This window comes from Leptosomus discolor, chromosome 12 (genome assembly GCF_034619465.1).
Source record: "Leptosomus discolor isolate bLepDis1 chromosome 12, bLepDis1.hap2, whole genome shotgun sequence".
Lineage (NCBI taxonomy): Eukaryota > Metazoa > Chordata > Aves > Leptosomiformes > Leptosomidae > Leptosomus > Leptosomus discolor.
The window spans coordinates 11,023,626-11,050,339 of record NC_141402.1 but is presented as its reverse complement, the minus strand read 5'-3'; the positions used below and the strand labels follow the sequence as shown (position 1 = coordinate 11,050,339).

At 50.7% G+C, this 26,714-nt stretch overlaps 1 protein-coding gene across 4 annotated transcripts; it reads left to right on the top strand.

The window, feature by feature from the left end:
* The first annotated feature begins 118 nt into the window (after positions 1-118).
* SLC25A22 (solute carrier family 25 member 22) lies at positions 119-26,405 on the top strand. 4 transcript variants are annotated; one of them, XM_086472175.1, is made up of 9 exons: positions 119-138; positions 4,197-4,322; positions 7,634-7,677; positions 13,425-13,515; positions 21,521-21,639; positions 23,294-23,465; positions 24,277-24,431; positions 25,301-25,376; positions 26,252-26,405. In XM_086472175.1, exons 1-9 carry the CDS (start codon positions 119-121, stop codon positions 26,403-26,405), a joined length of 957 nt encoding a protein of 318 aa, XP_086328301.1. The 4 variants fall into 4 exon arrangements, with proteins under 4 accessions (XP_086328301.1, XP_009960352.1, XP_086328299.1 ...); XM_009962050.1 differs by having other exon boundaries at positions 7,634-7,689; XM_086472173.1 differs by having other exon boundaries at positions 7,634-7,689; positions 21,521-21,643; positions 23,274-23,465.
* Positions 26,406-26,714: the final 309 nt, after the last annotated feature.

Here is a 26,714-nt window from a genome sequence, read left to right as displayed (position 1 = left end):
GTGTCTTTCTTTCCTTTCCCAGGAAGAAACTGAAGTGAAAAAGAAGTGACTGAATAAGAAATTAAGGAGTGATTTGAAGGAACAGATTCATTCTTTAACAAGATCAAGTTTGAATTAAATGGCTGATAAACAAATCAGGTAACTTTTAAAAATTTTTCTGGAGTTGTTGGTTGTGATTTAGATTTTTCTTTTAAAGTCTTTCAAAGTTAGTCCCTTTTGTGATACAGGAGGCTGGAGGAAATCACCTGATCATAATTTCCGGCCTTAAAACAGTTATGATTCCTTTTCTGCTCCTTTCTTACCTGCTCTTTTCAAACCTTCTCTTATTTTCTGTCTTTGCCATATTGTCACACCTCTGCTTTCTTCAGTTCTTTTTTCTCACTGCCTTTTTCTTTCTGCCCCCTGCTTTTTACTCTGCAGGAGTCTATTCCTTTTTGCTTCCTCTTTCAAAGGTCAGCTTGACTTGCTGCCATCAAGGGAGCAAAGCCAGCTCCTTGACCAGCTGAGGATGCAGTGCTTGTAATTACAAAGTCCACATAGATGCAGCCTTGTGCTCTTCTTCTAAAGCCGGTCAATGCTTGAGTGATTGCAGGAACATGAAGTACCAGCAACAATTAGTGACACTTAAGTTCACAGCAGGAACTTAAGAGTGTTGATCGTGGCATATGCAAAGGCTGGATTTGAGTCCTCCCAGGAAATGAATTGGGCTGCTCTTTCTGGAAAGGTACAGTTGTACCCTTAGTTTCTGAAGAGCTGTGTCAGATGGATCTGCACAGTCCTGCATGTGGTTTAACTTTCTGCTGCTTGTGAAGTTGCCCCAGTTAAATGACTCCTACATGCTGTGGGATTCCTGTGGGGGTTTTTGTGGTCCTCTTCTAACATCTACTTTTCCAGGTTACCAGCTCAGGACAGGAGGGGTCAGTGGGTGAAGGAAACCTGGTGACAGGGGTGCAGTGCTGGAATGCTACAGGCAAGAGGGCTGCCTCTTCTTAACGTTTGCCGTGATTAGGGTATCTTCCTGCGTGCCTGCCTTCTGCAAATGAAAACGGTCCTGAACTGCGCTGATAACAAGACAGCGTGTTGTTTGTGTGCCTAGATTTGCCAGTCATCAATTAGGCCGTTTGGAGAGCACTTGGCACTTCTCCTACACCCATGAAGGGCATGCTGAGATTCACCTCCGTGGAGCCTGTTGGGTGTCTGTCCCTGATGGCCTCAGCAGAGCAAAAGGACCAGATGTCCGTGGCCATTTGAAGCTTGGTATTTTGAAGGAAGAGGAGATGCATCCTCCAAGATCTCCCCCAGTCCCTCTGATGTCTTCTTGGCAGTGTGAACAGGAGCTTGCTAGCTACAGAAACTAGTTAAAAGGGCTGAGGAGGAGCACTAGGAGAACTTCATTTGTATAGGAGGGCTTTATTTGTATGCTAGCCCATGTTGTCCCTGTTTCGCTAAGCCCTGTGCGCCTAGGTAGTGAGGGGCAGTAGCTGAGGAGAAGCTAAACAGGACAGAGGGACCAGGCACAGTGGCTTCTCATCCCATGAGAGTGGAGAGCGCTGAGGTGAAAAGTGGGATGGCTTAGTCACAAGGGAAAAAGCTTTTGATTCAGGTGGGGTTCTTCTCTGTGCCCCAAATCCCTCACCTCTATCCCTTACATCATCTCTCCCATCTATATGACCCCAAGTCTGCAGCAGTCACAGGCAGCCAAGCCAAGATCTGTTTAAGCTTGGAGGATCTACTGAACCTGTTTTCCCTTGCAGTGTGCATCTGTCATCCCTTAGCAAAATGAGATTGATGCCAAAAGACTAAAATCCACAGCAGCGGTTTGCTGCAAGGTGAGGTCAAGGGCATTGCATTTCTGCAGCAGTGAAGAACTCGATCTCAGCAGTTGCCGGGTACTGCCACATCGGCCGTCGGTATTATTCTCCCTCCACAGCGCACGTGGGGGCACCTGGATGGTTGGGTTCAGGTGCGATGGGGGTGTTGAGCAAGGGTTTCTCACTCACAGACAGAGTGAGAGGCTCTCTGCAGCCCACATTGTCCAAATTTTTGGCTTGTCCTGCCACGTCAGACTATTCCCCTTTATTGCTGGGGTCTGTGCTGAAATTGGGGGATCTTTTGCACTTACAGTGCCAGCAGGCAAGATGTTTGCCATGTGGCTGTGTCTCACTCCCACCTGATAGAAACCCTGTGATGATTTCACTGTTGGAACAGGTTGAGAGAGGCAAGTATCTGCCTGCCCCGGGTGTTTCAGGGACTCTTAGAGAGGCGATGACAGTACTGAGGCTGGAAAGGGACACTGGTTGTGCCTTGCAGTCTGTGACTTGCCAGCAGTGATTTCAGAGCTGAATTTGGGGAGCCTGATGTGATCCTGTCTTGAAACACCCACCTTCCCAGTGATGCCTCCATCTTGGCATGCTTTCATCTGGTCTCTAACCTCCTCTTTCAGTATGACTATGGGTTAAATAAGGAGAGAGTCATGATGTGAGGCTTACTGTTTGAAATTTTCCCATGTCCTGAGAACAAGTTGAGCATAAGAGTGCGCAGGAGAATCTATTCCCTTCTCAGACTGTGGTGCAAAGACCCCTGAGGCAACCGAGTCTCAAGCTGGTGAGATCTTGCAGTCTGGCCCTGTGCTGAGCTCACACGCTGATTTGGGCCTGCCTTCCTAATATGCTGCTCTTGATTTAATCTCGGTCAGCACTGTCTTGTTCGGCAATGGGGGCTGAGCTCAGGTCTGTCTGCCTGTCCTTGGCACCTCTTCTTCCAGCTGTGCCAGCCCTGGGGCTGCGTGTGTGTATTGTGTCGGTGTGGGTGTTGAGGAGGAAGGAGCTCTGGCTGCAGAAGAGCGGAGGCTGAAAGGAGTTTCGTGGAGTGTCAAGGTTATGCTTAGCACTTGTGGGCAGAGATGTCTGCTTCCCGCAGAGACCTCAAGTTGAAACCCTCAGTCTCCATACCCTGCCGTTCCCTCGAGCCTGGAGCGGAGAGGCAGCTCTTTCAGTACGGCTGTTTGTTGATCCTCTCTATGCAGAGCACTCTGCAGTGCCACTGAGGGAGAATGTGTTTGCAGAGCTTCACCCCACCATGCCGTGGCCAGCCTCACTGCTGCTGCTTCCAGTGGGTAACACAGTCTGTGCCCCCATCCAGAGCATCCTGGCACTGTCATGAACAGCAGTGTGTCTGTTCCCCGGTGAGAGGACTCGGCCTCGCTGCCTCACCCAGCTGCAGTCTAGGACTGCTGTCAGCCGTTAGCTTAATAGCTGATACGTCCTGTGCTCAGGGAGCCATATCCTGCGCTTTATTGGAGGGAGCTGACTCAAACAGGCTTCCTTTGCCTCTATGTGTAGTGGTTTATCGAGCATGTAAGTGCCGGACATCTTTTGTAATTAAATTTGCTGGGAACCCATGTTTAGCTGATCTGGCTTTCGCTCAGCGCCACTTGCAAGAATTCCCTGTGGGAACCCAAAGGCGAGCAGAAAAAGCCCCGCGTTTGGAAGCACATGCAGCCAGCCAGGTTTTGATTTCCCCGAGAGGTATGAGCTCACGTCTCTGCATCTGTGGTCATGCAGGCTGCCAGTCCGGTGCTTTCACTGGGTTATTGGTTTGTGTGTGTTCCCCTCGCCCTGGGCCGTGGGTCTGGAAACAGTTTCCTGGAGCTGCAGCCGTCTGCTCCTCGGCTGCCAGCTGGGCACTTCTGCTGGGCTGATTCCCACACGATGGGAGCAGCTGACATGTCACGAACTTCTCATTAGATGCATATCTGATTGCGGTGCTGAAAAGCATTTGCCAGTGGACCTGCTGGCTTGGATGCCACCAGGCCCTAACTGAAGTCTGTCCACGTGATATAGATGGTCCAGTACTCTGTCTTTTCTCCTCTAGGGACAAGAGAAACCCGTGGGTCCTGGGGAAGAGGGTTTTTCCTTGCTCTTAGTGATATGTGGCTTAGCTGTTTGGCTGCACTCTGCTCATCAGTGGTTTGTCCTGATGCTATGTGCAGCTTTCCCCTCCTTCCCTGTATGTACAGCAAGGGCCAAGCTTTGCCCTGAGGCAGAGCTGCCTTGGTGCTGGGGGGGACGGACAGCCTTTTTGCACAGCGATGCGTTAACTCTGGTCAAGCAAGAGCTCCATTCTTTCCTCTTTCCCTCCCCTGACATTAGCCCAGTGCTAAGACATCTGTTTCTCTGCATCTTGTCCCCTTACAGTTTACCTGCCAAGTTGATCAATGGAGGGATAGCTGGGCTGATTGGGGTTACCTGTGTATTTCCCATTGACCTGGCAAAAACTCGCCTGCAGAACCAGCAGAATGGCCAGCGGATGTACACCAGCATGTGAGTACCGCCCGCACGGGCAGCATCCCCCGGGGCTTTTGGTGGGGAGTCCTTCCACTTTGTTGCCCTTTCAGGTGAGTTCAGCATTTCTAGGAACTGGGCTGTCTGCAGGAAAGCCAGGGGACAATCTTGAACCATGCTGTGCTAGAGCAGATGAAGCAAATAAAGGAGCTATTCAGGCTGCTGAGCCCAGCAGGCGAGATCTCTGCAGAGGGCACATCTGTTTGCGTCCCTTGCTTGGGAGCAGCATCTTCGCTGCTGTCAGGGCTCAAAACACAAGGAGCCCCATTTGGTTCTCTGCTGGGCCACAATGAGGTGCACGAGGGAATTTCTGCCTCTCTTGTGTTTCCATGACTCTTATTTTGGAGGTCCTTCCTTCTACTGTGTCAGTTTTAAAAAGAGGAAGCAGTCACCCGTTCCCCGTCCAGAGCACTGCACACAGACCTTTCGAAGGATCACAGGTTGAGACGTGCTGTAGTTACCCCAGCAGACTGATGTCCAAAAAAAATCAAGTGTTGCAGGCTGTAGGAAGCCATGAATATAGCCAGCCCACCAAATTCACCTGGGATTTATGTGGGATGCTTAGGGCTGTGTATCTGCTGTGGGAATGTGCACCACACTCGGCACGAGATGTTCTGTCCTGGGAACCAGAGTCAGGCCTTACTTTTCCAGAAGTACTGGTGTCATTGAGGGCGGAGAAGGGACTGGGACTGATGAGGTGTGTCCTATCTTCCTGCCACTTTGTTCAGAAGTAGCATTACCAGCTCCCGCTCCTCCACACCAATGTTTTTCTCTTCCTGCCCAGGAGAATTTGAGGCAAAGTGTGAAAAGGAAGGAAATGCTCTGTATGTTGGTGGTTTCAGTCTCCGGGCCTCCTTGCTCTAGCTGACAACATGTCATGACGCATGAGGTTGTAGGCTCCGGCGTGCCACGGCAGACTGGTTCTTCCCTTGACAGTCACAGCGCTCTCTGCTCCTGGCATTGTTTGTGTGCCCAGGTGTGCTGGCAGGATGTGGCCTCCTGGCTTGCCTGGCCTCTCCTTTTTGTTGTGTTCTGCTCCTCCAACTGCTGTGGGTTGCTCTTCTCCCTGACCTGGTAGGCAACAGCAACAGGAATCTAGGCAGGCTGGAGGATTTGAGGGCTCCCCTTGGGAGTGTGTGCCAGGATGCCTCATGTCTGGAGGGGTCTCAGGAGGAGAGAGGCTTTTAACCTCCAGCAGTTGAGTGCAGATCTGCTCCGCAGGCAGGAGCTGTTGTGGGATGAGGATGTGGGTGAGTAATGCCAAAGGTGTTCCTTTGGCATTGGCAGCAGCTGTACGGAAAGTGAGCTTGGGCTGGTGGGGGGGGGGGGGTAAGTGAAAGGGTCTTTTGGGGGCCGAGGGGCCAGCAGGGACAGGGAAGCAATGGGGATAACACGTCCTCTAGACAACATCAGGCCATCCTGTGTCCTACCTAAGCAAACAAGGGAAAGGCGCTAAGAGGATGCTGTTACCGTGTGTGGAGCATGTCTTCAGAGACACCTTTATGTTAGTTGGGGATTTGGGAGGGCTTGTTACAGGGTTTATTTTTTGGGAAGTACTGTATGCCCATCAATACTCAATCTCAAAGGCATTTGCTGAACACCCAGGGAGGCATCCAGTTCATTTAAAACTTCAGCTGTCTTGCTTCTGCTCAGCTGGAGAGACCTTGGGCATCTTTCCCTTCAAAGAGCCAAAGACACTTTGTAGCAGCCCTGAGGGCTGGAGAGATCTGGGCTTTTGGGCTGCGCCACCCCAGGTATGTTATATATAATTTTAGTTGGCTGTTGGCTCCCTTTTTCCAGGGAGAGAAAGGAGCTGGGCATGGTCTTGGCTCCATCTCGCTCTGCTGCAGCTCGAGGGGCTGGGAGTGATGTGCAAGCCTTATGGTGAGGCAGCAGGGCTGCATGAGTGTGGTGGGGAGCAGCTCTGGAATCCCACTCCCCTCTCTACCACTGGCTCTGGGAAAATGCCTTGCCTCCAGCATGGGCATGGGGGGAGAGAAGAAAGGCGACCCAAGATTTCTGGGGCTTGCAAACGTGTGTGTGTGTGGGAGGCTGCTCCCAAGAACAAGATGGGTGCGTGCAAGCTGCAGGAGCTGGGATGAGATCTGTGAAAGACGGGGTCCCAAAGGATGTGGGGAGTCCCAGCAGAGAGGGAAGACTCATTGCTGTGACTGGCAACAGTGCAGGGCAGGCTCTTCACAAACAGCACAGGGTACCTTAGAACAGTCTTGACCCAAGCAGGGCCATAAAGCCCTCGAGGGAACTCTGTATTTCCTTCTCTTCCACCTCGGCACTACTATGGAGCGGAGGTGAAGTTTACTCCTTGTGTTGCCAAATCTCTTAGAAATACATTTTTGTTTTCATCTGCTACCCTTCCCTTATTACTACTTAAAAGAGCCTCTTGTTCCTTAATTACGTACACATGCATGCATGTGCAGCTCTCCCTTCCCCTATGGCCACAGCAAGTACCTGTCCCTTCCCAAAGACCCCAAAGCACCTTCAGCCAGCGCCCCGGCTTCATGCAGCCATGGTCCAGAGAGGGAAACTGCCAGGGGACCTGTGCTGCCTTCCCGAACGGCACCGCTGGATTTGTTAGGTGCGTGGCTGTGCCTTGAAAAGGCGTCGAGCCATTCCTATGCTCTGCCCGGGTTTCCCATTTGCAGTAAACGTAGCTGAAACAAAGGCGGCAACAGTTTTCCCCTCGGAGAGGACCTCTGGGGCACCCTGCTGCGCTCCCCAGGGTGAGAGCCGGAGTGCTCGCTGCCTGCTGTGGGGCCAGGTGTGTTGAAAGTCCCTGCTTTAATCTGCGTGGGAGGTCACAGATGACTGAGCGTTGGGGTCATCTAGTGTTTGTGTGCCTTGTGTCAAATTTCACGGAGTAAGTGGAGCAAGTCAGCACTGGGGGTTTGAGCCCCCCTTATTTCCTTTCCAGAGCTGGATTTAAAAACATGTGCATGGGGATCTGCTTGTTAGAGCATCTCATGCGTGTTTGCCACAGGGGACCCTGGATAAACAGCCCTTGCAGCGACACTTTTCCCTTTTGTGTTTCTAGAAAGCAGACAGCGCGTGCAGGGTGAGCCGGGGGTTTCAAAGCCCCTGTGAATCGGGGGCTGAAATTGGACTCAGGCCTGAACAATGGCGCATTCAGCGGCAGACGTGGTTCCCTTCTCGGCTCAGGGTTTTGCTGACAGATCGTAAATGAATACCACTCCAAGAGATTGGCTTTGTTTTTCTCTGCTCTTGCCCACCTTTGAGCCCCTGTGGTTTATCTCTCTGTGTTTTGTTTGCAGGTCTGACTGCCTCATTAAAACAATTCGGTCGGAAGGCTACTTTGGCATGTACAGAGGTACGTAAAGCTGAGTCAGGCACAGCGCAGCTTTTGCGTTGGAAGCACTGGTGCATAAGTGGGAGGAAAAGCCTGTGTTTTCTGGCTTATAAAGCAATAACCTAGCAATATCCTAACACGTTGAAAGGTGCATCTGTCTCTGGAAATAAACTCCTCTACACCAAGTGGCTGCTCAGCCCTCCATTGAGGGCTTGAGTCCTCCCTGTGGCTGTTTTGGTGTTCAACCTTACTGTTTACTGAAGTTCATCTTTTCTAGCAGTTTCAGTGAAGCTGCTGGACTTTGTTTCAGGACTGGGTGTGTGTTTCCCAGCTTGGGCACGGTAACTTTTGTCGGAGGGGCAGTAGCGAACCTCTTGAAGTGTCTTACTTTGTTGTTGATGACTGAATTTATGCCAAAGCCCACCACCAACGTGGTCAGGCCTGCTGTCCTGTCTAGTTGGTAGCTTGCCTCCAAAACTAGTTGCCTCTTCAGCATGCCTGAGTTCTTTGTTCAAGTATTAAGACAAGCTGCAATTAAAAAAAAATAAATTAAAATAACCTGCCCCCAGAAAAAACTCCTTTAGGGTGGTGAGAAAATCAGAGGTTGGCTCATGGTGGAGCTTCAGCTGTTTGGTTGTTGTGTGCTAACCTGCTAGAAATCTCCTGACTCCCTGGCTTAGGCTGTCTGTTGCAGCAGTGAGTTCTTCTGTTGATGCTATACCTTTTCTAGTTTAAACACAAAATCCTTGCTAGTTTTAAAAGATTTTGAGGAGAGGGGAACAGCAGGCCAAACTCTGAGTTTACTCATAGCAGCGGAAAATGTGGAATACCTTCTTGGCTTTCAGCACAGCCCAGCTGGCTTAGTTGACACTGAACTCCGGTTCATTTTATATACTGGTATTCAATTGCCTTAATATGCAGGTTTTATCTCTGAGGCACTCCGATAGCGTTCTTTGTGGCGTTCATTCACTGATAAAGCCTGATTAAAGAACTGCTTTGATTAAGCCAGTTCTTGCTCTTTGATTTTTTTTCAAGTAGGAGTCCAGAGATGCCAGTGCCTTGCTGTTGGCAGCAGTCACGTCTCTTGCCACTTCTCCCACAGCTCCTGAGGAAACACAGGCACTGCGGCCGGCTGGCCTGGGAGCAGGCACTGGCTGTTGAGGCAGCGTCTCTTGCCCAACTTGCTGGTGGGCGTTTCGGGGGAGTGGGGTGGATACCGGGGATGGATTGGCTGCTTCACACCAGCTTTTCTGGGAGCAGGCAACAAGACAAATAACCCCGAGGAACCCTGGCAAGCTCCATCTTCAGTGCTAGCAGTGACGTGTTCCTCCTTGATTTTTCTCAGAAGCTGTCTGCTTCTGTTCTCCTAGCCAGGAATGGAGCCTGCATTACCTTTGGCTGTAAATACGCAGTGGCAGGCTGCTTGCTGGGGAGCAGAAGGAAGAAGCTGTTCCTGGAAACTTAAGGGGGAGACTGCAGAACCCATCAGGGCTTTTGGGAGAGACAGCTCAGTCCTGTAAGGTGGAGAGTGATGGAGGGGATGTGCATCTCCAGGCCACTTTGCACTCCCAAGCAGAAATCTCAAAGGGTGCAGAGGGTTTTGGATAGCTCTTCTCTTCCCAGCCCTAGTGAGTCCGGTCAGCTTGGTCCATGTCCCACTAACTTTGTACCCCCTCTGTTCAGGGAGCTGATAGTGGCTTGAATTTACTTGTCACCTATGACTGTTAAATAGGGAGCTGGGTTTGGAGACGATGTTTGTAAATAGCTCCAGCTCCTTCCAGAAATTCATAGATATTTCAGCATGGCCAGGGTGCAAAGGTGAGTCCTCCAAGTACAGCAGTCCTGGTCTCTGTGCCTCAGTTCTGTGAGCTGACTATTAGCAGCCCTTTCCTCCCTCTCGAGGAGAGGATGAGCACGTAAAATACATCCAAGGTTCATGAAGAATGCGAGTACTTTTCTGGGAAGAAGGTAAAGAGATGGCTCAGCCTTGCAGACAGGGGAAGATGGAAATCAGGTGGTGGGATGGGTTCCTGCTCCCTGCATCTGTCCCAGTTCCCCAGCAGAAGTTGCTGTATGACTCACAAGCTCTTATTTTCAGCCTTTGAGCTGAAATTGGGAGGATTATATGGTAATGTGCTAAAGTGGCAGCTGCTGTGCCCCATGGAGGAGTCACAAGCACGTCAGTCATCCCTGCAGGGCACTTGGCCTCTGTCAGAGGACAGAAAGGGTCTGTTTGGGTGCGCCCGTTCCCACTCTGTGACTTCAGGTCTCCTTCGTGTGTGAATCAAAGCTCCTCAGTGCGGACAGGAGAAAGGCTTGAGCTTGTAGGATGCTTTTCTGCAAAACATCTCTTAAGGGTTGTGTGTGGGCAGACAGTCCTTGCTCTGTATGAGTAGCCCATAGTGAATGGTGTGATGTGTAAGGCAATCCCAACATTTCTCTCAAATTCTTCCCCCAAAGTTACAGGGATTCTTGGGTCTGTGTGTGGGAGGAAGGAGGAGGGTTTCTTCTCACGTTGTTTCCTTAACATCTAGGTAGCAGCAGTGCCTCAAAGCTGGGTGGTGCTGTCTAGCCCCGTCTGTGCTGGAGGGATGACGGTGTGCTGCCTTCAGACATGATGCCAAGTGAATGAATCCATGGTGCCTGTGGGCTCCTGGGCCACATGGACACCAATGGAAGGGGACTCTGGAGAGGTGCTCTCTCCTCCCTGCTGCAGTCCATCCAGAAGCCATCTATAGAGCCCAGCACGCATCCTGGAAAGCCCCATGCTGTTTGCAGACTATCTCTTTAGCCTAGCTGGTGGGAGCCAAAGGCCTAGGTCAGGCTGGGAGATGCCCTTTGCTGTCGATGACGGTTGGAGGGTAGCTGTGGTTTAGCTACAGCACTGTGGCAGCCTTCCCTGGCCTCTGCTGATAATACCTCCCACGTGCACCAGTGCCGCGCTGGGGATGACTCAGTCCCTGTTACGTAGGTTGCTGGTGGTGTATAAGGGCTTCTGTGAGAAATGTGTTTTAATAACAAAACCCAAGGCTCAGCGAGAAGAGGGCACTTACAAGTTCAGTTGCAAACAATTGGTTTTACCTCTGCTTGACTTTCTTCTTTGTAGTGCTTCCATACTTCTTGTCAAAATACTTTCTATTTTTTAATGATTGCAATTTATTTTTGCATTCCGTTTGTCTTGTCATTGCTTTTGGTATGTATAATGTTGCCTGTAGGGCAAGGTTAGCTTTAATTAGGGAAATAGAATCACTGGTGTAGCTAGAATTGAAGAGCTATGAGATTTTGTAAAAAAGTAGAAAACGCCATGGAAAACATACAGGCAGCAGCTGAAGTATCTCATTTCTCCTCCTCCAGCGAATTGAAACTGTTACGGATTATTGAGGACAGGGATTATCCATTCTCTGCTAAGCAGCTTTACTGAAAATATCAGAGATGTAGGAGAAAACTCAGGTTCATTAACTTTTCTCTGTATATTATGTGTTTTTACCCTCTACTTTATTTGCAATTGAAGCAGAAATTGCTGTGAAAGCCTCCTGATTACTGGAGGAGGTCAGCATGTGGAAGCATACTTCTCGCTTACCTTTCTTGCTTGATGAGTTTTTCTTTCTTTCAGTGAATGCTTTGCACTGGTGTTAGAGTAGTGGGTTTATTCTTTTTTTCTTTCTCTCCTTGTCTTTCCAAGGAAATGGTTATTCATGCTGCATGTCACAATGAGCAGGTGTTTTACTTTCTAGCCGTTAGGAGTGGGGTTGAAGTTGTCCTCAACTTGGCATTCGAGGAAACACTTTACGGGTAACCACTTCTGCTTAAAAATCAGGCCGTGTGGGTTTGCTTTGTAGATCCTGGTATGACTGACATTAAAAAGTGGAGGTGGAGCGTGGGGTCATGTCTGTGTGGCTTCTCCTCAGGTGCAAGAGCCATAGCGGCAGCACATGGTGTGTAGGAAGCACATCAAACTAAAGCACCCAGGAGGTGAGAGGGCTGCCCTGCTCCCTGGCTGGTTCGTTTGGCTCCTGGAGAAGATCGTGGCATTTGTTGGATGTCGTGGCCGCTGCGGAACGCAGGCGTTGGCTTAGCTTGCTACAGGGCGGCGCTGCTCTGTATTTTCTGCAAAATCTGAACATGGCAGACGGAAGGGGGGAAAATGTGTTGGGATGCCCAGCCTTGCCCAGCAAAGGCTGTCTGTTTTCTTGCTGTGATTTCCCACGTGATGGAGATGTGTCCTCTGAGCAGAGGATGTGGAGCCAAGGACTGCCGTGTCCTGGTCCCAGTTGTACTGGTCCCAGAAGTCCCAGTTGTGACTTTTCTTCCTAATCTGAGGAAAGTCCCCCTAAACCTATGTCTTTCCCTGTCGAATTTAGGAGTTATGTAATCATTTTTGTAGGGAGAGGAGTCCATCCTGGGGAACAGATGATTGTGTTGCCTTTCAAGGGGGTGTTGAGCCCTTATAGCTCCTGTCCACTTGTGCTCAAACCTCCTGAAAATGAACCCCGCCAGGTCTTCGGAGCCTAGTGGGAGTGCAGCCTTCTCTATCTGCTTCCTTTTGGAAAATGGAGCTTTGGGATGAGTTGTTTAAATCTCTACAGCAAGCATAAATGCAAAAGGTATACCCTAGTATGTGTGTTTGTCCTTGCAAAGGTGTCCACAGGCCATTGGCAAGTCTCAAGTGAAGCTCCTTGGGAGGGCTTGGAGGTCAGCATGCTCCAGTCCAAGCAGGGACAGCTTGTGGTCATCTGCTGGAGGACTTCTTGAGCCATAAGAGAGGAGAATATTCTGGAGCATTAGTCTAATGATGCAAAACCCAGTGTGCTCAGAAGGGACTGGCCCTCCCCTCACCCCGTTTCCCCCAGGACAGCTTGAAAGCTGCCTCCCAACCACTGTGTTGCACTAATACCAGTGTCCAGCGGCCGGCCAGGCCACGCAGACCTTTCATTGTGGCAGGGACAATACAGGGATTTGCTGTTTGTTGCTCCTGACAAAAGGGCACTCCAGCGGGTGCGGGGGGAGCCAAGGCTTGTTTACACCCCAGGTCCCCCAGCAAGCCTTGCCATGGTGCTTGGAGGGGAATTTCTGCAGCCTGTGGTGGACAAAAAGCCACTCCAGCTGTGGCTGTTCTGAGGGTGACACCCAGTGGTAGTATTCGAGGGAAGCTGCTTCACTCCAAGCGTTGGTCTAGAGCTGGCTGACTGTGCAGATGAGCCAGTTGGCTTCAACCAGCCTCCAAGTCTTTCAGTGGCTCTGCCTTTTCTGGGCTGCCTGGTGAGCAAGACGCTCTGCTTTTGGTGGTGGTGGGGCAGGACACTAGCAAGAAGGTGGAGTGGGGAGCTTTTGCTTCTCAGCGTTACAAAATATTTGCAAAGGAGTTGGGATTGGTTATTAATCCGACTTGTACTCCTTTCTTGAAGGTCTGATTGGCATCCTTCTGGATTCATAGGAATGCATCCTTGGATGAGAGAAGAGGATGCATGTATGCATGGTGGGAGGTAGTAGTGAAGCTAAAGGAATTACAAAAACAATGTTGCAAATGGAGTAGAAACCCATCAGGGGGTGTTTTCAAAAGCCCAAGGTTGCTGGGAAGCAGAAATGCTATTAATTTCCAGCGGTGCTTCACGTTTCTAAACCCCTTTGGTGCATTGGGAGCTCTCCTTCGTCAGTCCTTGGTTTTGAGCAGGAGCTACAACACATTCCTGAAAGATCCAGTTAACAGTTCCTTTATTCTCATTCTCCAGTGGCCTTTTCCTCTTTTCCTTGCCTAGGGGCTGCAGTGAACCTGACCCTTGTGACACCAGAAAAGGCTATCAAACTGGCAGCCAATGACTTCTTCCGGCATCACCTCTCCAAAGACGGGTGAGTAGGGGACGCAGACCTTTTGCATTTAACTTAAAAGACACCAGCTCCTGGGACAAGTCTGGTGAGATGTCGGGGCAAAGGTGGAATGGGGTGATGTGATGGCTGAAGTGTGAGTTGACCTTGAACAGCTCAGCCGGTCGTTGCATTTGGGCTAAGGATGTAATGTCTAAAATGGGAAGTGAAAAGCGCTCCACTGGATGACTGCTTTTTATTTGAGCTTCTAAAAATAGTCCCAGATCTAAGCCAAGGTTAGCAGATCCAGAATTTGTAGGCAAAGTATTTGGGAGGAACCCAATGGTGCTGATCACTGCTCAAACAGCTGCTGGGAGGACCCTTGTCCTCAGCATCTTATTGGATGCTGTTATGCTCTTTCTGGCTTGTTCTGTAGACCCCAAACTTAACATCCCTCTTGTCCTTTTGTAGCTTGAAAATAGTTTTAGAGAGGTGGAAAATCTGAATTGACAAAGGACACTTGCAGCCTTGCCCAGCAGCTGACCTGCAAATAAATGCTGAAGGAATAAAATTATCTGTTTAGCTTGCAAGGGGGGCTTGGTTCATGTGAATTTAATGTGAGTAAAACATGCTAGCTGAGCAGTTGAGAGGGGCTGGACCCTGAATATTTAATGCTCTTTTCACCAAGATATTTCTCTTGCGATTCGGAGAACACTTGTGTCTCCCTTCAGACCAAGACCTTTCTCCAGAGGCAGTGAAGGACACTGTCTCCAGTCCGCAGTGACAGTAGTTCTCACAGCCTGCTTGAGATAAGATCCTGACTCTTCCCATCAACAGCGATGGGGTGGAGCCTCACTGAAAATGCAAAGCTCTGCCACTATTAATTGGTTTAACAACTTCCCATAACGTACCACGTCAGTCTCGGCTGCTGCAGATCAGTGGCTCAACAGCTCCAGCGGAGAACATGCACTGACACAGGATGAGGATCTAGTTGTTTTTTTCATGTACGTAATTTTTTTTGTTCTGGAGTCTTTTAAAGTAGCAGCTAACATATGTCTGTGTGACTCATCGGCTCGCAGCGGTTTGTAATTTTCTGTCTCTTCCAGTAGTGTCTCTTCTGTGCTCTGCTCAGGCAGTGTGAGGTAACGATGTCCTCATCGCTCCTCACTTCTGCTGAGCGGTGGGTCTGATCCCTGCAGCAGACAATGCAGCGGGCCCTGGCGTACTGCGGCAGACAGGAGCACAGCTAGCTCTTCGCCACCACCTGCCAAGGGGAGCTCAGTAGGTTGTACAGGGAAGACAAAAGGGTGCCAAGCTGCCATGCCTTGTCCCCCCTCCGAGAGAGTGGTCCGTGGAAGAAATCACACCAGCATTGCAGCGTCTTTGGCGTTCTGAGAGAGGAACCACTGCTGTGGTGTTTCAGCTCTTCAAACATGGCATGCCTCAATATGCCATCAGTAGATCAGTAGATGTCCTGCACCACTTCCTCATGGGACAAACGTGCGTGTCTGCCTCTCAGTGCTGAGGCAGGCTTTGAGCAGGTGTTTGGGTAAGCGGGGTGCAGCTGAGGTCTTCACCCAGGCCTCTTCCAGTTTGACTTCTGGGTTCCTGGCTGATCCACACATGACGTGGATGATGTGCTGTGCTTGATTCAGAATAAAGGAGTTTTTGCCAAGAATAAAACACCCTGTTCTCCTAAAACATGTACACTGGTGTGACTGGCACTGCAGTGACCTTGACAGGAGTGTGATACCGCTCAGGTAGTGGGGAGCCTTGGTGTCTTGACACAAAGCATTTTTAACTGCTTTAGAGAAAAGAAAGGTTGAGCCACAGTTAGGTGACAAGAGCTAGACAGCATGTGGAGTTGGGGTCACTCATCTCTTTCAACCACTGTGGGGGGGCTTGGGTGAATAAAATCTGGTCAGCTGTGCACGTGGCAATAGCCAGGGTGAGCTGGACAGAGGCAGAGCCTGAGTGCTGCTGTGATAGATGGTTTAAGGGGTTTCTAACTAGAAATGTCACTCCAAGATGTGGTGGGAAAGAAAATGCCTTGCAGGTTGGCTGTGGCTGGTATAGGCAATGAACCTGGGATCTAGCTGGAAGGTCTGGTGCATGCTGTGACCATTGCTTAGTGCATGGGGAGCAGCAGGTGATGGAAAAGGCCATGACATTACCGGTGAGGATAAGGGCCCTTAGAAGCTGCAGGGCAGCTGCTTATCGTGGGATCTTTTTCTTGCATGTTAGGGAAATCCCAGGGCTTACCGTGGGATCCTTTTCCTCTGTACTAGGGAAATCCCCTGGCCATGCTGCAGTCGTTGTGTGCTGCCTTGCCTTTGGCAGTTCTCAGGATCTTTTCCCATCTGTAGCACGTGTGGCAAATGGGAGCGGTGGCGAGGGGCCGTTTCATTGAGTCACGAAGCCGTGTGTCCCCCAAGGGTTTTCCTTGCTCTTGCTCCCTCTTTCCAAGCTGTTTGCAGTCTGCAGGTTTCTCCCTTGAGATGCTTCTGTCCCCTTCTCCCCAGTTGTGTTTGTAAGACAGGGCAGGATTAGCAGTGCTGGAATCCAAATGCCTCTCCTACCCAGGGCAAAACAGGGTGCGTACCTGCTAGCACGCTACAAGGCTGGGCCTCTTGTTTCACAACTCCAGTCAAAGCCTAGGTATGAGGAACAAAATAGTCCGGTGTTAGAAAGGTGAAGATGCGAGCCGCCTGGCATGTCCCTGTTGTTTCATTTCTAGATGTGTAATCGCAACTGTCAAGGTGTTGTATGGTGTAAAGCACAGCTGAGGGAGTTAGGCTCAATGTAAGGCTGGGGGCTGTTTTTTCATGGTGAGCCACCAAGATCTTGGTTCAGCTCCACCAAAGTCCTTTTTGCACAAGCCAGACTATCTGCTAGACATTCACAGCATGCTGTGCTCTTGGGCCAGCATCCCAAAGGATGCTGTGGTGCTTTTCTGACTCAGAACTGCAAAAATCTTCTAGACCTGTTTGACACTGAATGCCTTTGTTGCTAAGCTCCTAGCGCTTGTCTCGCTCGAAATGTGTTGCATGAATTGGAGATCTTTGTCTAACAAAATGTGCGTGTTCTCTCAGTATTTGCCGATTAAAATAGGCTGAGTGTGTCCTCCCCATGCAAGTGGAAGAAGCATGTGTGGACCAGAGAGAATGTGGCAAATCCAGCATGACCCAAAATAGCCTCAAGTTACAGAACAACTTTTAGTATGCATTAATTTTTTTTTTTTTAGTCCTTTGAAAAACTTTGTGTTGAAATGAACTTGCTTTTAAACTGCTAGGGGAAAAAGTGGCATAAAGCCTGTTTTCAAAAGGCCAGACTGAAAACACCACCTGTGGCGTGGGAAGCTCCTGGCTGCAAATCACTGGAAGAGTATTTTGGGGATGTATCACTGCAGGTTTGTGCTAGACTCCCTTTTCCCTGGCAGCGCTCTTGGATGTGGCTGGAGGTAGAATATTGGGGCAGCAGGACCTCACACCTTGTTGGTGCACCCGTCTCCCTGAGTCTGGAGATGTCTGTTCCTGCAGCCCTCTCCACCCTGGGACTAACTTGGGTCAGGGTGGGGGCACTCCTGGCTGTACAATGCTTTTCCTCTTTTTTGGTGCAGGAAGGATGTGTGCTCACAGGCTAGGGGACTTGATTTCTGCCTCTTTGCTTGTTTCTATTTTGATGGCAAGACCATGGCTTCTTATAAAAGACCATTATGACAGCCTACTGCTACAGCTTCTTGGATTTGGGACATGGTGGTATTAGGTCAATGATTGGACTTGATGATCTTAGAGGTCTATTCCAACCTAATGATTCTATGATTCATGAGGAGACAAAACTGTGGTGGTCCTCCCAAGTCCTGGTCATGTGGGAACAAGGGAGGCCTGGGGGAGTTGTGTGAGTGCTGGAAACCCTGTTGCTATGCCATGGAGGAACGGAGGAGATACTGAAAAGCCTGACGGGGACCCCTAACCCTAACTGAGAAAGGCAGCAAGGGTCAAACATTGTTCTGTGATGACTTTCGCCTGAGGGCTTTGGCCAAACCCTGCTGTTCCCAGGAGAAGAAGTAGAAGAGGTGACCCACAGAAGAGTCTTCAGGCAGGTCCCTATTCCTGTGACACTCTGTGCTGGCTGGACCACATGGCTGGGGAAGGCAGGATGCGAGAGAGGGGAAAGTTCCAACCTTCAGGCTGCTGGAAACAGATGAGATTTTTTTTTTTTTTTTCCCCTCTGGATTTCTAAAGGTAGATGTGAATTATGAAAGACCCATAATTCACAGCTGCTGTTACAATAGCAGCAGCTTCGTTGTCCAGACCAGAGGATGTCAGGAGTCACTGGGGTTAAGTGAAGCACTTGAGTGTGACGTGCTCCGGTATGAAGCTAAGAAAGTGATTTAAATCAGTAGTACACCAGCATGCCTTTAAAGTACATTGTTGATTTTCCAATGCTCAGTGTGCAAGGCCTCTTCGATAGATGTAAGTATTGGCTACTTTTTGCACCTACTTTGAATTTGGATGTTAAACACTTCATAAAAACCAATCCCTTTAAAGTGTCCTACAAGGTTTCATGTTTATCTCCAAAGTGTTGACTGCCAGGCAGCTGTTGTGTTTGGCACGTGTTTGCCAGGTTTTGTTGTTAATTTTTCAGGTTCTTGGTTAAATACTCTGCCTTGGCTGCGGTAAAAAGTGACTCATGGCTTCTTATAAAAGCGATTTCTTGCTCTTAAAAGCTTGGATTTGTAGGAAGACCAGCACGATTGTGTTAATTGTGTCTTTGTTGCTGCCAGCAAATTTTCCCCCTTTCTGTTTCCCCCTGCTTTGCTCAGAGAAGAGAAATAGCCAGCTGTAATCCTGAGACAAGCAAGGCACTTTTCCTTGTCTCCCATGCAGGTGGGGAGACTGGAGCTTGTTCTCCATTGCCTTCCCGGCTGATACGTCTCCCCAGGGCTCCTTCCTTCATCTGCTCCTTTCAGGCTCTCCTAAAATACTGGGACTATCTCTTCTGTGGCATCTGTTTAAGTAGCCATTGCATGGCCTGGTTGATTCTTGAGCCTCAAAAATGCTCATAGCCAGGCTGTAAAGTGAGGCTCTTGATTGAGGAAGGAGGGGTACTGCTGCTAGTCCTGGTGCTGAGCTCTTGTGTCACCTTGCACACACTGTGCTTTGGTTTTTTCTGGGCAGGAACCCTTGAGGGCCAAGGCAGCCTCTCCTGTAGTTATCTACTGGATGCCCAGACGCTTCTTTAATGCAGGTCACCCTCATCCAGCCCACTGGGGCTTGGAGGTGGGGGAATCCAGCCCTTCCCCTAGAGAAAGAGCCAGTTGAGAGCTGATAATCTCACAGTGCCTATTCGGGGAGAGCTACCAGCAGGGTGGGGGGGGCTCTTTGGCAGTTTATATGCATACCCCCATGTGGCTGTGGCAGACAGGTTGCCCTTCCTTTGAAGGACAACTCCTGTGTGTTGGTCCCCTAACCCATATCAAAGACCCTTATTTAAATTGTTTGAAAGCAGGTGACTCTCTGGTTTGAAACTCTTGTGGCACTTTCTACAATCTGCTGGGTTGACAGAGCAGAGACAGGGATTGTTTTACAAGAGAGGAAGGCGATGGCCAAGCTGGGAATGGTAGCTTCTTGGATAGCAAGTAGAAACATATGTTTCCTTAGGTCAAAGATTCCCTGTCTTTGGAAATCATGTCATCCTGATTCCAGAATAGCTGATTTTGGTCCCTGCCCAAGCACAGTCAACTACACGGTTGAGATTTTTCAGAATCTTGGAAAAAATCCTACTGTACTCCCATGTGACATCAAGATACCGATGCTTTCAGAGATCCTAACTTTGGACTGGTGCATTGCTCTTGAAAAGCCCTCTGTAAACCTCTAGTTCCTGCTTTTTGACTTCCTCATTTTTCAGCTCTAGTTTGAAACTCTAATTTACATCAAGCATGAATTTTCTCCCTTCCCATTTGAAATTGTTATTTGTTGCTAGTTAACTGCATGTCAATTAAAAAAGTGGAATGACTTATTTCTGCCAGTGCAGGATTTGGGGCTATTGTGTATCTGCTATTTTTAACACCCTCTTGCTACGATAAAAGATGGTTTCTGCATTTGTAGGACCAGATCCTTGCTGGTGTGGCAGCTTTTGAAGTTAGTTGAGATGTGCCAGTTTTTAAACCACTGAGGATAAGGCCCATGCTGCTTTAAATATTGAAACCTCTTTGTCATCTAGAGGTGAATCGTTTTCAAACTCCTTTTATGTGCAGACTGGTGAGGTTTTGCAAAGGGAGTTTGACCCCTGTATGGCAAATTTTAAACCTCCTGACAAAAGGTTGCTTATCTTGGGCTGTTTCTTTTCTTGAACTCCCCCTGGTTCCCAGGATATGCAAACCAAAAGCTGAAAGTCCTTGTTCTAGATGCTTTTGATGTAGCTGTTTGACATCTATAAAATACACCCATGCACATAAATCCTTTGCTGACTCACACTGGCTCCATGGCGTTCAGTGAAGCCAGGCTGACTTTTGTTGGCCAGGGTAATGGTCTGCAGATGAAAATGTAGGGCAAATCTTCCTGATCTTTTGAACTGGGTATCGAAGCATTCAGCCTGGATGAAAGCCAGGAGACACATACTCCAGGGATGCTCCAGGGCTCTTGCTAAAGTGGGAGACGCTCTGCTGTGCCGTAGAGGTGGACTGGCAGCCAGCTCCTTTGGGTGGTTCGCTTCCTCCCACGGCTGGACTAGGGGTTGTGCAGCCTTGCTGTTGACTGTATCGAGCCGCGCAGAGACTGGCCCTGTGCTTCAGGCCACCCAAGAGGACAAGTTGGCCACCTCCACGTGTCAGTGCCAGGGGGCACCTCTGGATTTGCACACCCTGATACCTCCAACCCTCCAGGTGCACACTTCAGCACCCGTGTGGGTAACTCCACAGGAGGGATTGTTCTTTGCAGCTTATCATCTGTGGGGGAATTTGGAAAGGGGAGACCATGAAATGTTCCTCCCTTCAGCCTCACAGGAGAGCTCTATATTTAGTCACTGCTAATCTCCATTGTGGCTCTGTGCCTCTAATTCCCTGCTCCGATAGCCTCCCTGGAGAAGACGAGAGGTGGAGAAACAGGCCCAGCTGGCATGGTGGGCCAGCAGGATTACAGTGCCTCTCCCCTCCCTTTCCTGTAGGGTTGGCATCGAAACTTCTTTGCTGGCCCGCGATGCCACAGCTGTGCTGTCTGTGTGTGCGTGTGAAACTGCCGGCAAGTGCATCGGGCTTGGTTCTGCGAGGGAATAGGGCATCTTGGTGTGGGACTGCTTCTGCCATAGCGCAGGGACTCGCCTGGAATAGGTTAGGATGAGGTATTGCTGCAGGAGCAGAGCTGGGGGGAGTAACAATGGTACTTGCATTTAAAACAGAAAAAAGAGGAGGCTGTTTCCCTCTGGCTGTGTGATTTATATATGCTCCCCCCCCCTTTTTTTTAGAAAAGAGCAGATCCGCAGGGGAACTGCCTCCCTGACTCTCATGTTTACTGTTTATTTTGCTTTTGTCAGAGAACTCCAAAGCAGCAACTTGAATATTTTCCTGCCTTGCTCCTTACCCTGTGGTCTCTGTTTGTTTGTTTGTGGGGATGTTGATGGTGTTTAAAGGACTAGGCTGGCAGAAGGAAAGCTGCTTATCCCCCTTAATGCCCAGGTCCTCTGCTGCCCTCTGAAGTGATACCCTTTCTGAAGGCTGTGCCCTGACTGGGGGCGATGCCGGGCTGGAAGAGAGCTGCAGCTCTGGGGATGGAGACTGTTGCGTGCTGCTGTCTGGGACTGTTCTGGCTGGGCTTGTGGCTTTTTCTGAATGTTGTTTCTGGGGCCAAAATGGGCCTATTCCTCTGGATCAGGTGATGCCAAGCCTGGGCCATGCTGAACTGTCAAGCCTAGGAGGTCCCCCAGTCCCCCGGGTTGCCTCTCCTGTAACCCCCAGGGTCAGAGGTGTGCCCCGGGCCCCTGCACCCAGCTGCCTCGGTGTCACCCCAGGCCGCCACCTCCGACTGACTGTTCCTTTCTTTTCTCTGGGCAGGAAAAAGCTGACGCTGCTGAGGGAGATGCTGGCAGGCTGCGGCGCGGGTACCTGCCAGGTGATTGTCACCACTCCCATGGAGATGCTCAAAATCCAGCTGCAGGATGCAGGGCGAATTGGTACGTGGGCTTCTCTTCCCTGTGCTCTGAGCAGGCAGCGGGGGAAAGGGCTGGGACGGGGCTGGTGAGGCAGAGCGGGAGGGAATGAGCAGAGAAAACCCTTTTCCTTCCCCCTGTTCTGCCAAGTCAGACGTGTCTCAGGCTGTAGCAGAAGTTTCTCCTCCCTCTCACCCCCAACCCTTTGCTCATCTGGCTTTGCAGAGGCCCTTGCAGTTATAAAAGATGATTTTTGTTCAAAGCAATAGGCTTGGAAAGGGAAACAGCCAATGCCGCTGGTAGATGGAGAGAGATGGGAGAGATGACTGGGCGGTCAGCTTGTGAGTGATTAAAACTCGTTAATTACTGTGCACCCAAGAAGGGATTAGCATCCTCCCGTGCTTTTCCTGTGGTGCTTCCTCCATCTCCATGTTTTCTGATGTCTGTTCCTTCTCTACCCCTCTGTAGCACCTCCTCAACGGCTTCCCAAGGGGACGTGTCCTTTCCAAGGGACTTGTCTCCCTTCTTACTCTCTTTTTCACTTCCTGACAAAAGCAGCAGTTGTCTCAGCTGAAACAGTAAATAAAATTCTCCTGGCATGCTGGAGTTGGGAGAGGTTTGGGGTCAGCTCTGGGGGCTGTGGGCAGGACCTGGCAGGCAGAGGTAGGAGAGGGTGCAAGCCTTTTGGCTGAAACACTCTGGGGCATTTCTGGTGAGAACAGAGACCAGAGTCTGGCATGTTGACTCTGGGGAAAGAGCTGTTTGCTATTGCCTTAATCTCTTCCAGAGGTAAGCCCAGGGTATGGTCTCCTTCCCCTGGAGCCCTACATGACACTGTTGGATGACACATACATTTGTGGCCCTTCCTGGAAAATGGGCCAATTTGTCCTTTAATCTCTCCTTTGATGCGGCGTTCCTGAATAATCACGGATTTACTTTTTCTTTCCTCTCTTCGCTGTTTTTAATGCAGACCTTATCCTCTTTGTGCGTATTATTTTAAAATGTTTGAAGGAATTAAGCCGTGGTTTGAGGGTTCAGAAGAGGTTTCCACTGCTGTGAACAGCCTGTTCTCTGTGTGGCAAGAGACCTGTGGTGTGCCGGTGGCAGCCAGAGGATTGCCTACAGGTTGCTGTGCTCTCCATCTTCTGGCCAAGGAGCAGAAATGCATCAGTTTGAAAAGGCTGGGAGAAAGCAGGTTGCGTTTATAAATGTGGCTGAGGCACTCCCCAGGTTAATGATTAAGGGAAAACCTCTTGAAAAACCTCTGTCGAACCTCTCTCATTTATGAATAGCTTTAGTTTGTCCTGCCGGGGCCTTGGGGATGTAGCTGGAAGCAGGTACTGTCATCTGCCTGCTCACGGCACCTCCTTTTCTCCGCACCACAGAGGTCACGTGTGACAGGCTGCTCCTGCTTAGGTAAAACCAGTTGGCAGGAGAGTGCAGCAGACAGCGTGGTGATGTGGCAGCAGCCAGCTCCAAGACTGGGACAACCTGGGTTGTCACAGGCTGAGGGAGATGGGCAGACTGGGAGCAGATGCTTGTGGGGCGCCTGGCTGGCCTTAGTCTGCCTGTTCTGGTGCACCTGGAGATCTGCCTCCTCCTCCTTGTCCCGTGGCAACGGGCAGCAGGAGACTGCTGTCGAGCACCTTGCAGACCAGTGCTCTCCGCTCCTCCCCAGCGGCACAGAAGAAGCTGATGGCAGCGCAGGCCCGGATCTCCTCTTCCTCTGCGGCGGGGGCGGCGGAGCCGGCGGTGGAAAGGCGCACCACGGCCACGCAGATAACGAGGGAGCTGTTGCGGAGCAAAGGCATCGCGGGACTCTACAAGGGCCTGGGAGCCACACTGCTAAGGTAGGATGGCATGGGCTCCAGCACAGGGCACCAGTGTTCCCAGTCTTGAGCCTGAAGCACCAGCCATTCGGGGGATGAGCCTGCAAAGGGCGTGTTGGCTTCAGGGGCTGTGGGTTTGGTTCGGTTTGGTTTCCTTGTGCGGGTTTTGTGCCTTAAAGAAGGGAAGGTCAGGGAAGCGAGGGAGGCTGCTGTTTGGTTCCCGGGAGATTATTAAATCTGCTGCTGTCTGTGGAAGGCTTTTATCTCCTCTACAGTCCATATTTTAACACTAGAGAAGTCCTTGTGAGCTAGCGAAGCAAAACTGTCAGCCTGAGTCCCCAAAGTGTGAAACAGATTCTGGCCCATGGAGCATGTTGGAGGCAAAGACTGGTGCCCGCTCTGACACTCTTCACCTGGGCTTTCACAGTGATCCTTCTCTAGCTGTAACAAAGGCAGAGCTAAAGCAATGCCCAGGGGGATGGGGGGCTGCGAACCTCTTGGAATTAACAGAAGTGGACAAAATGATTGACCTCTGAATGGGCTGGGGTCTTGGGTTGGAGCGTTGAAAACCCAGGGGGAGGCCATTGGCTCCGCAGGGCTGCGTGCCTCCTGTGGGCCTGTTGTCCTTCGTGCAGTCAATTTTGCCCCTGCCAAGTTTCGGCCCCTGTCTGCAGTGCGCTGGCAGGGCTGGGCTGTCTGCGTTGCGCTTGTGGCTGTGCTGCCAACGCGTGATGCTGGCAGCCCGTTCTGCGATGCTCGGTTTCTTGGTATCCTGCTCTGACTCCGCTCGTCCTTGTTCTCCTTTCGTCCGCTTACCCTCTCCCCACCGCAGGGATGTCCCGTTCTCCATTGTTTACTTCCCGCTGTTTGCAAACCTGAACAAGCTGGGCCAGAAAGACCCCAATGTCAAAGCTCCATTCTACGTGTCCTTCCTCTCCGGGTGTGTGGCTGGCAGTACGGCTGCGGTGGCTGTCAATCCTTGCGATGGTGAGTCCTGAGTAGCCTGTGCTGGTGGCCTGGTGCCAAGTGACAGGAGTCGGTGGCCCACGAGTGGGCTGGGTGAGGAGGAGGGTGACCGTGCCAGCCTCTTCGCAGCACGAGTGCCTAGGGAGGTACAGGAGAGCTCTGCTGTTGGAGCTGCCTCCAGCTCGGATGATGTTTCGCTCCACCAGAGCCGCACCTTTGGCCACAGCTTCCGCAGAGGTCTGCGGCACTCGCTGGGGAAGGCAGGAAGAGGGTGTCATTCCTTTTAGTCAGTCTCTGCAGGAACGGCTGCGATCGTGCCCCTGAGAAGGCACGTTTCCATGTGGAGCGATACATGCAGACCGTGTACATGCGTACAGTCGTGGACAACCAGGGGGAGCCTCAGATCTGTGGCCTTTGCTGCTGCTCCACAGCATCTGCCTTAAACACCATCTTGGTTTCTCTGCTGCGAAAAACACCAGAAAGTAACTCCTCTCTCCCCAAAATTGCACATGCTCCAGGGTGTGAAGAAATGTAAGACCAGCATTGTATATTTTAGATACTTCTTCCAGAAGGAGCTGAGTGTTTGAAAAATCAGTTCCCACTTTGCAGAAAGATACCCAGATTTGGAAGCATTTAAAGCTTAAGTCAGCTGTGGAAACCTTGGTCACAGTGAGGGGGAGGGGTTGGTTTTTGGGTGTCTGTTTTTCTTTTATCCCTTTGTAAAGGAATGGGTTTGTTTCCCCTGTTTTGCAATAAATACATGAAAATGGTCTGTGTTGTTAGCGATCTTGTTTTGACTCTGTTTCAAAGACACTATCTTAGGGTGGGTCATGCCTGCTGGAGAGCGTGCTGCATTCCCAGTGCTCACCAGTGTCTCTCTTTCTCTCCAGTGATCAAAACGCGGCTGCAGTCCTTGCAGAGAGGAGTGAATGAAGACACCTACTCAGGAATCCTGGACTGCACCAAGTAAGGCTCCTCGTGAAGCAGGCCACCACGTCAGATGTGCGGCGTCTGCTGCTGCCCACCGCCAGGCAGTACAGCTTCTAGACACAACCGGCAGCTTCTCTGTTTCAGGTTCCCTCCGAACCTGTGCTTTTATCTGTCAGTCTGTATGGACAGATGTATAGATACATGGCCAGATACATCCTGCTCATATGTATAGGTATATAAAAGAGAACTTCTTCCTATTTCGAGCAAGGTAAATGGAGCATTTATGTTTAAATGCTTCTGTCCAAACCCCAGCAGTCATAATGCTGAGATTTTATTTCTGCAAAGGGAGGCAGTGCTGTGGTTGTCTCTCCTGAGGCCCTGTTGCCTGAGAATCCTACAGCATGAAGTCTCCAATCCCTCCCGGGACCGCTCCGAACAGCGGCTGCAGGAGTGCTGAGTGGGTGTCCCCAGCCCCGCTCTCCTCTGCTGCACCATGATCTGGCTGCTTCAGAACATGAAAGGAGCTTCAAAGCACAAGCGCTCTGCTTCTGTACCGCTGCTGTCGCCGGACCCTCTTGCCATCCGGCTGGTGGGAGGGTGGAGTTGGCCCCGGCTTTTGAGCAGGGGGACCTCTTGATGGCAAGCACGGGGTTGTCTCAGCTGTGCACCCAGGCCCAGGCAGACGCTCCTGCTCCTGGCCAGACGTAGGGATGGGACACGCTCCTGCGTGGCCGTTCGCTGAGCACATGGGAGATGGTGGCTGGTCCGCTGTGGAGGCAGTGCCGGGCGGCAGCGCCTGCCTGGGCTTAGTCTCTGGAGGGAGACAAGAAAGCCTGGGCATGGCCAGAGGCTCTCCTGGTGCGGTGGAGGGGTGGGACGGACACTGACCTGTCTGTGCCATTTCTCCCCAGGAAGATCTGGCAGAAGGAAGGGCCCATGGCCTTCCTGAAAGGGGCATACTGCAGAGCCCTGGTCATTGCCCCGCTCTTCGGCATCGCACAAGTCGTCTACTTCATCGGCATCGCGGAGTTCCTGCTGGACATGCTCCCCAAGCACCGGGCCTAGCCCCAGCGCGCCTGTGTGTGCCCTCCCGCCCCCTGCAGCGCTGAGTTCATCCCCGTGTCAATCATCTGTGTCGACTAATGTCAGAGCAACAGCACAAAGGGTTCGTGCAGGGACGCCGAGGGGATGTGGTCTCCAGACGAGCAAACGCGGAAAGGGAGAGAGTCCCTTTTCCATCTCGGTCTGGAACCTGCCCCCTCCCACTCCTTCCACGGACAATACCTAATTATGCATATCTTTTTAAATTTTTCTTTCCTTTTTTTTGTTTTTAAATTGTCATTCTTAAGGACACTGGTAAGCACAGACTGGGCT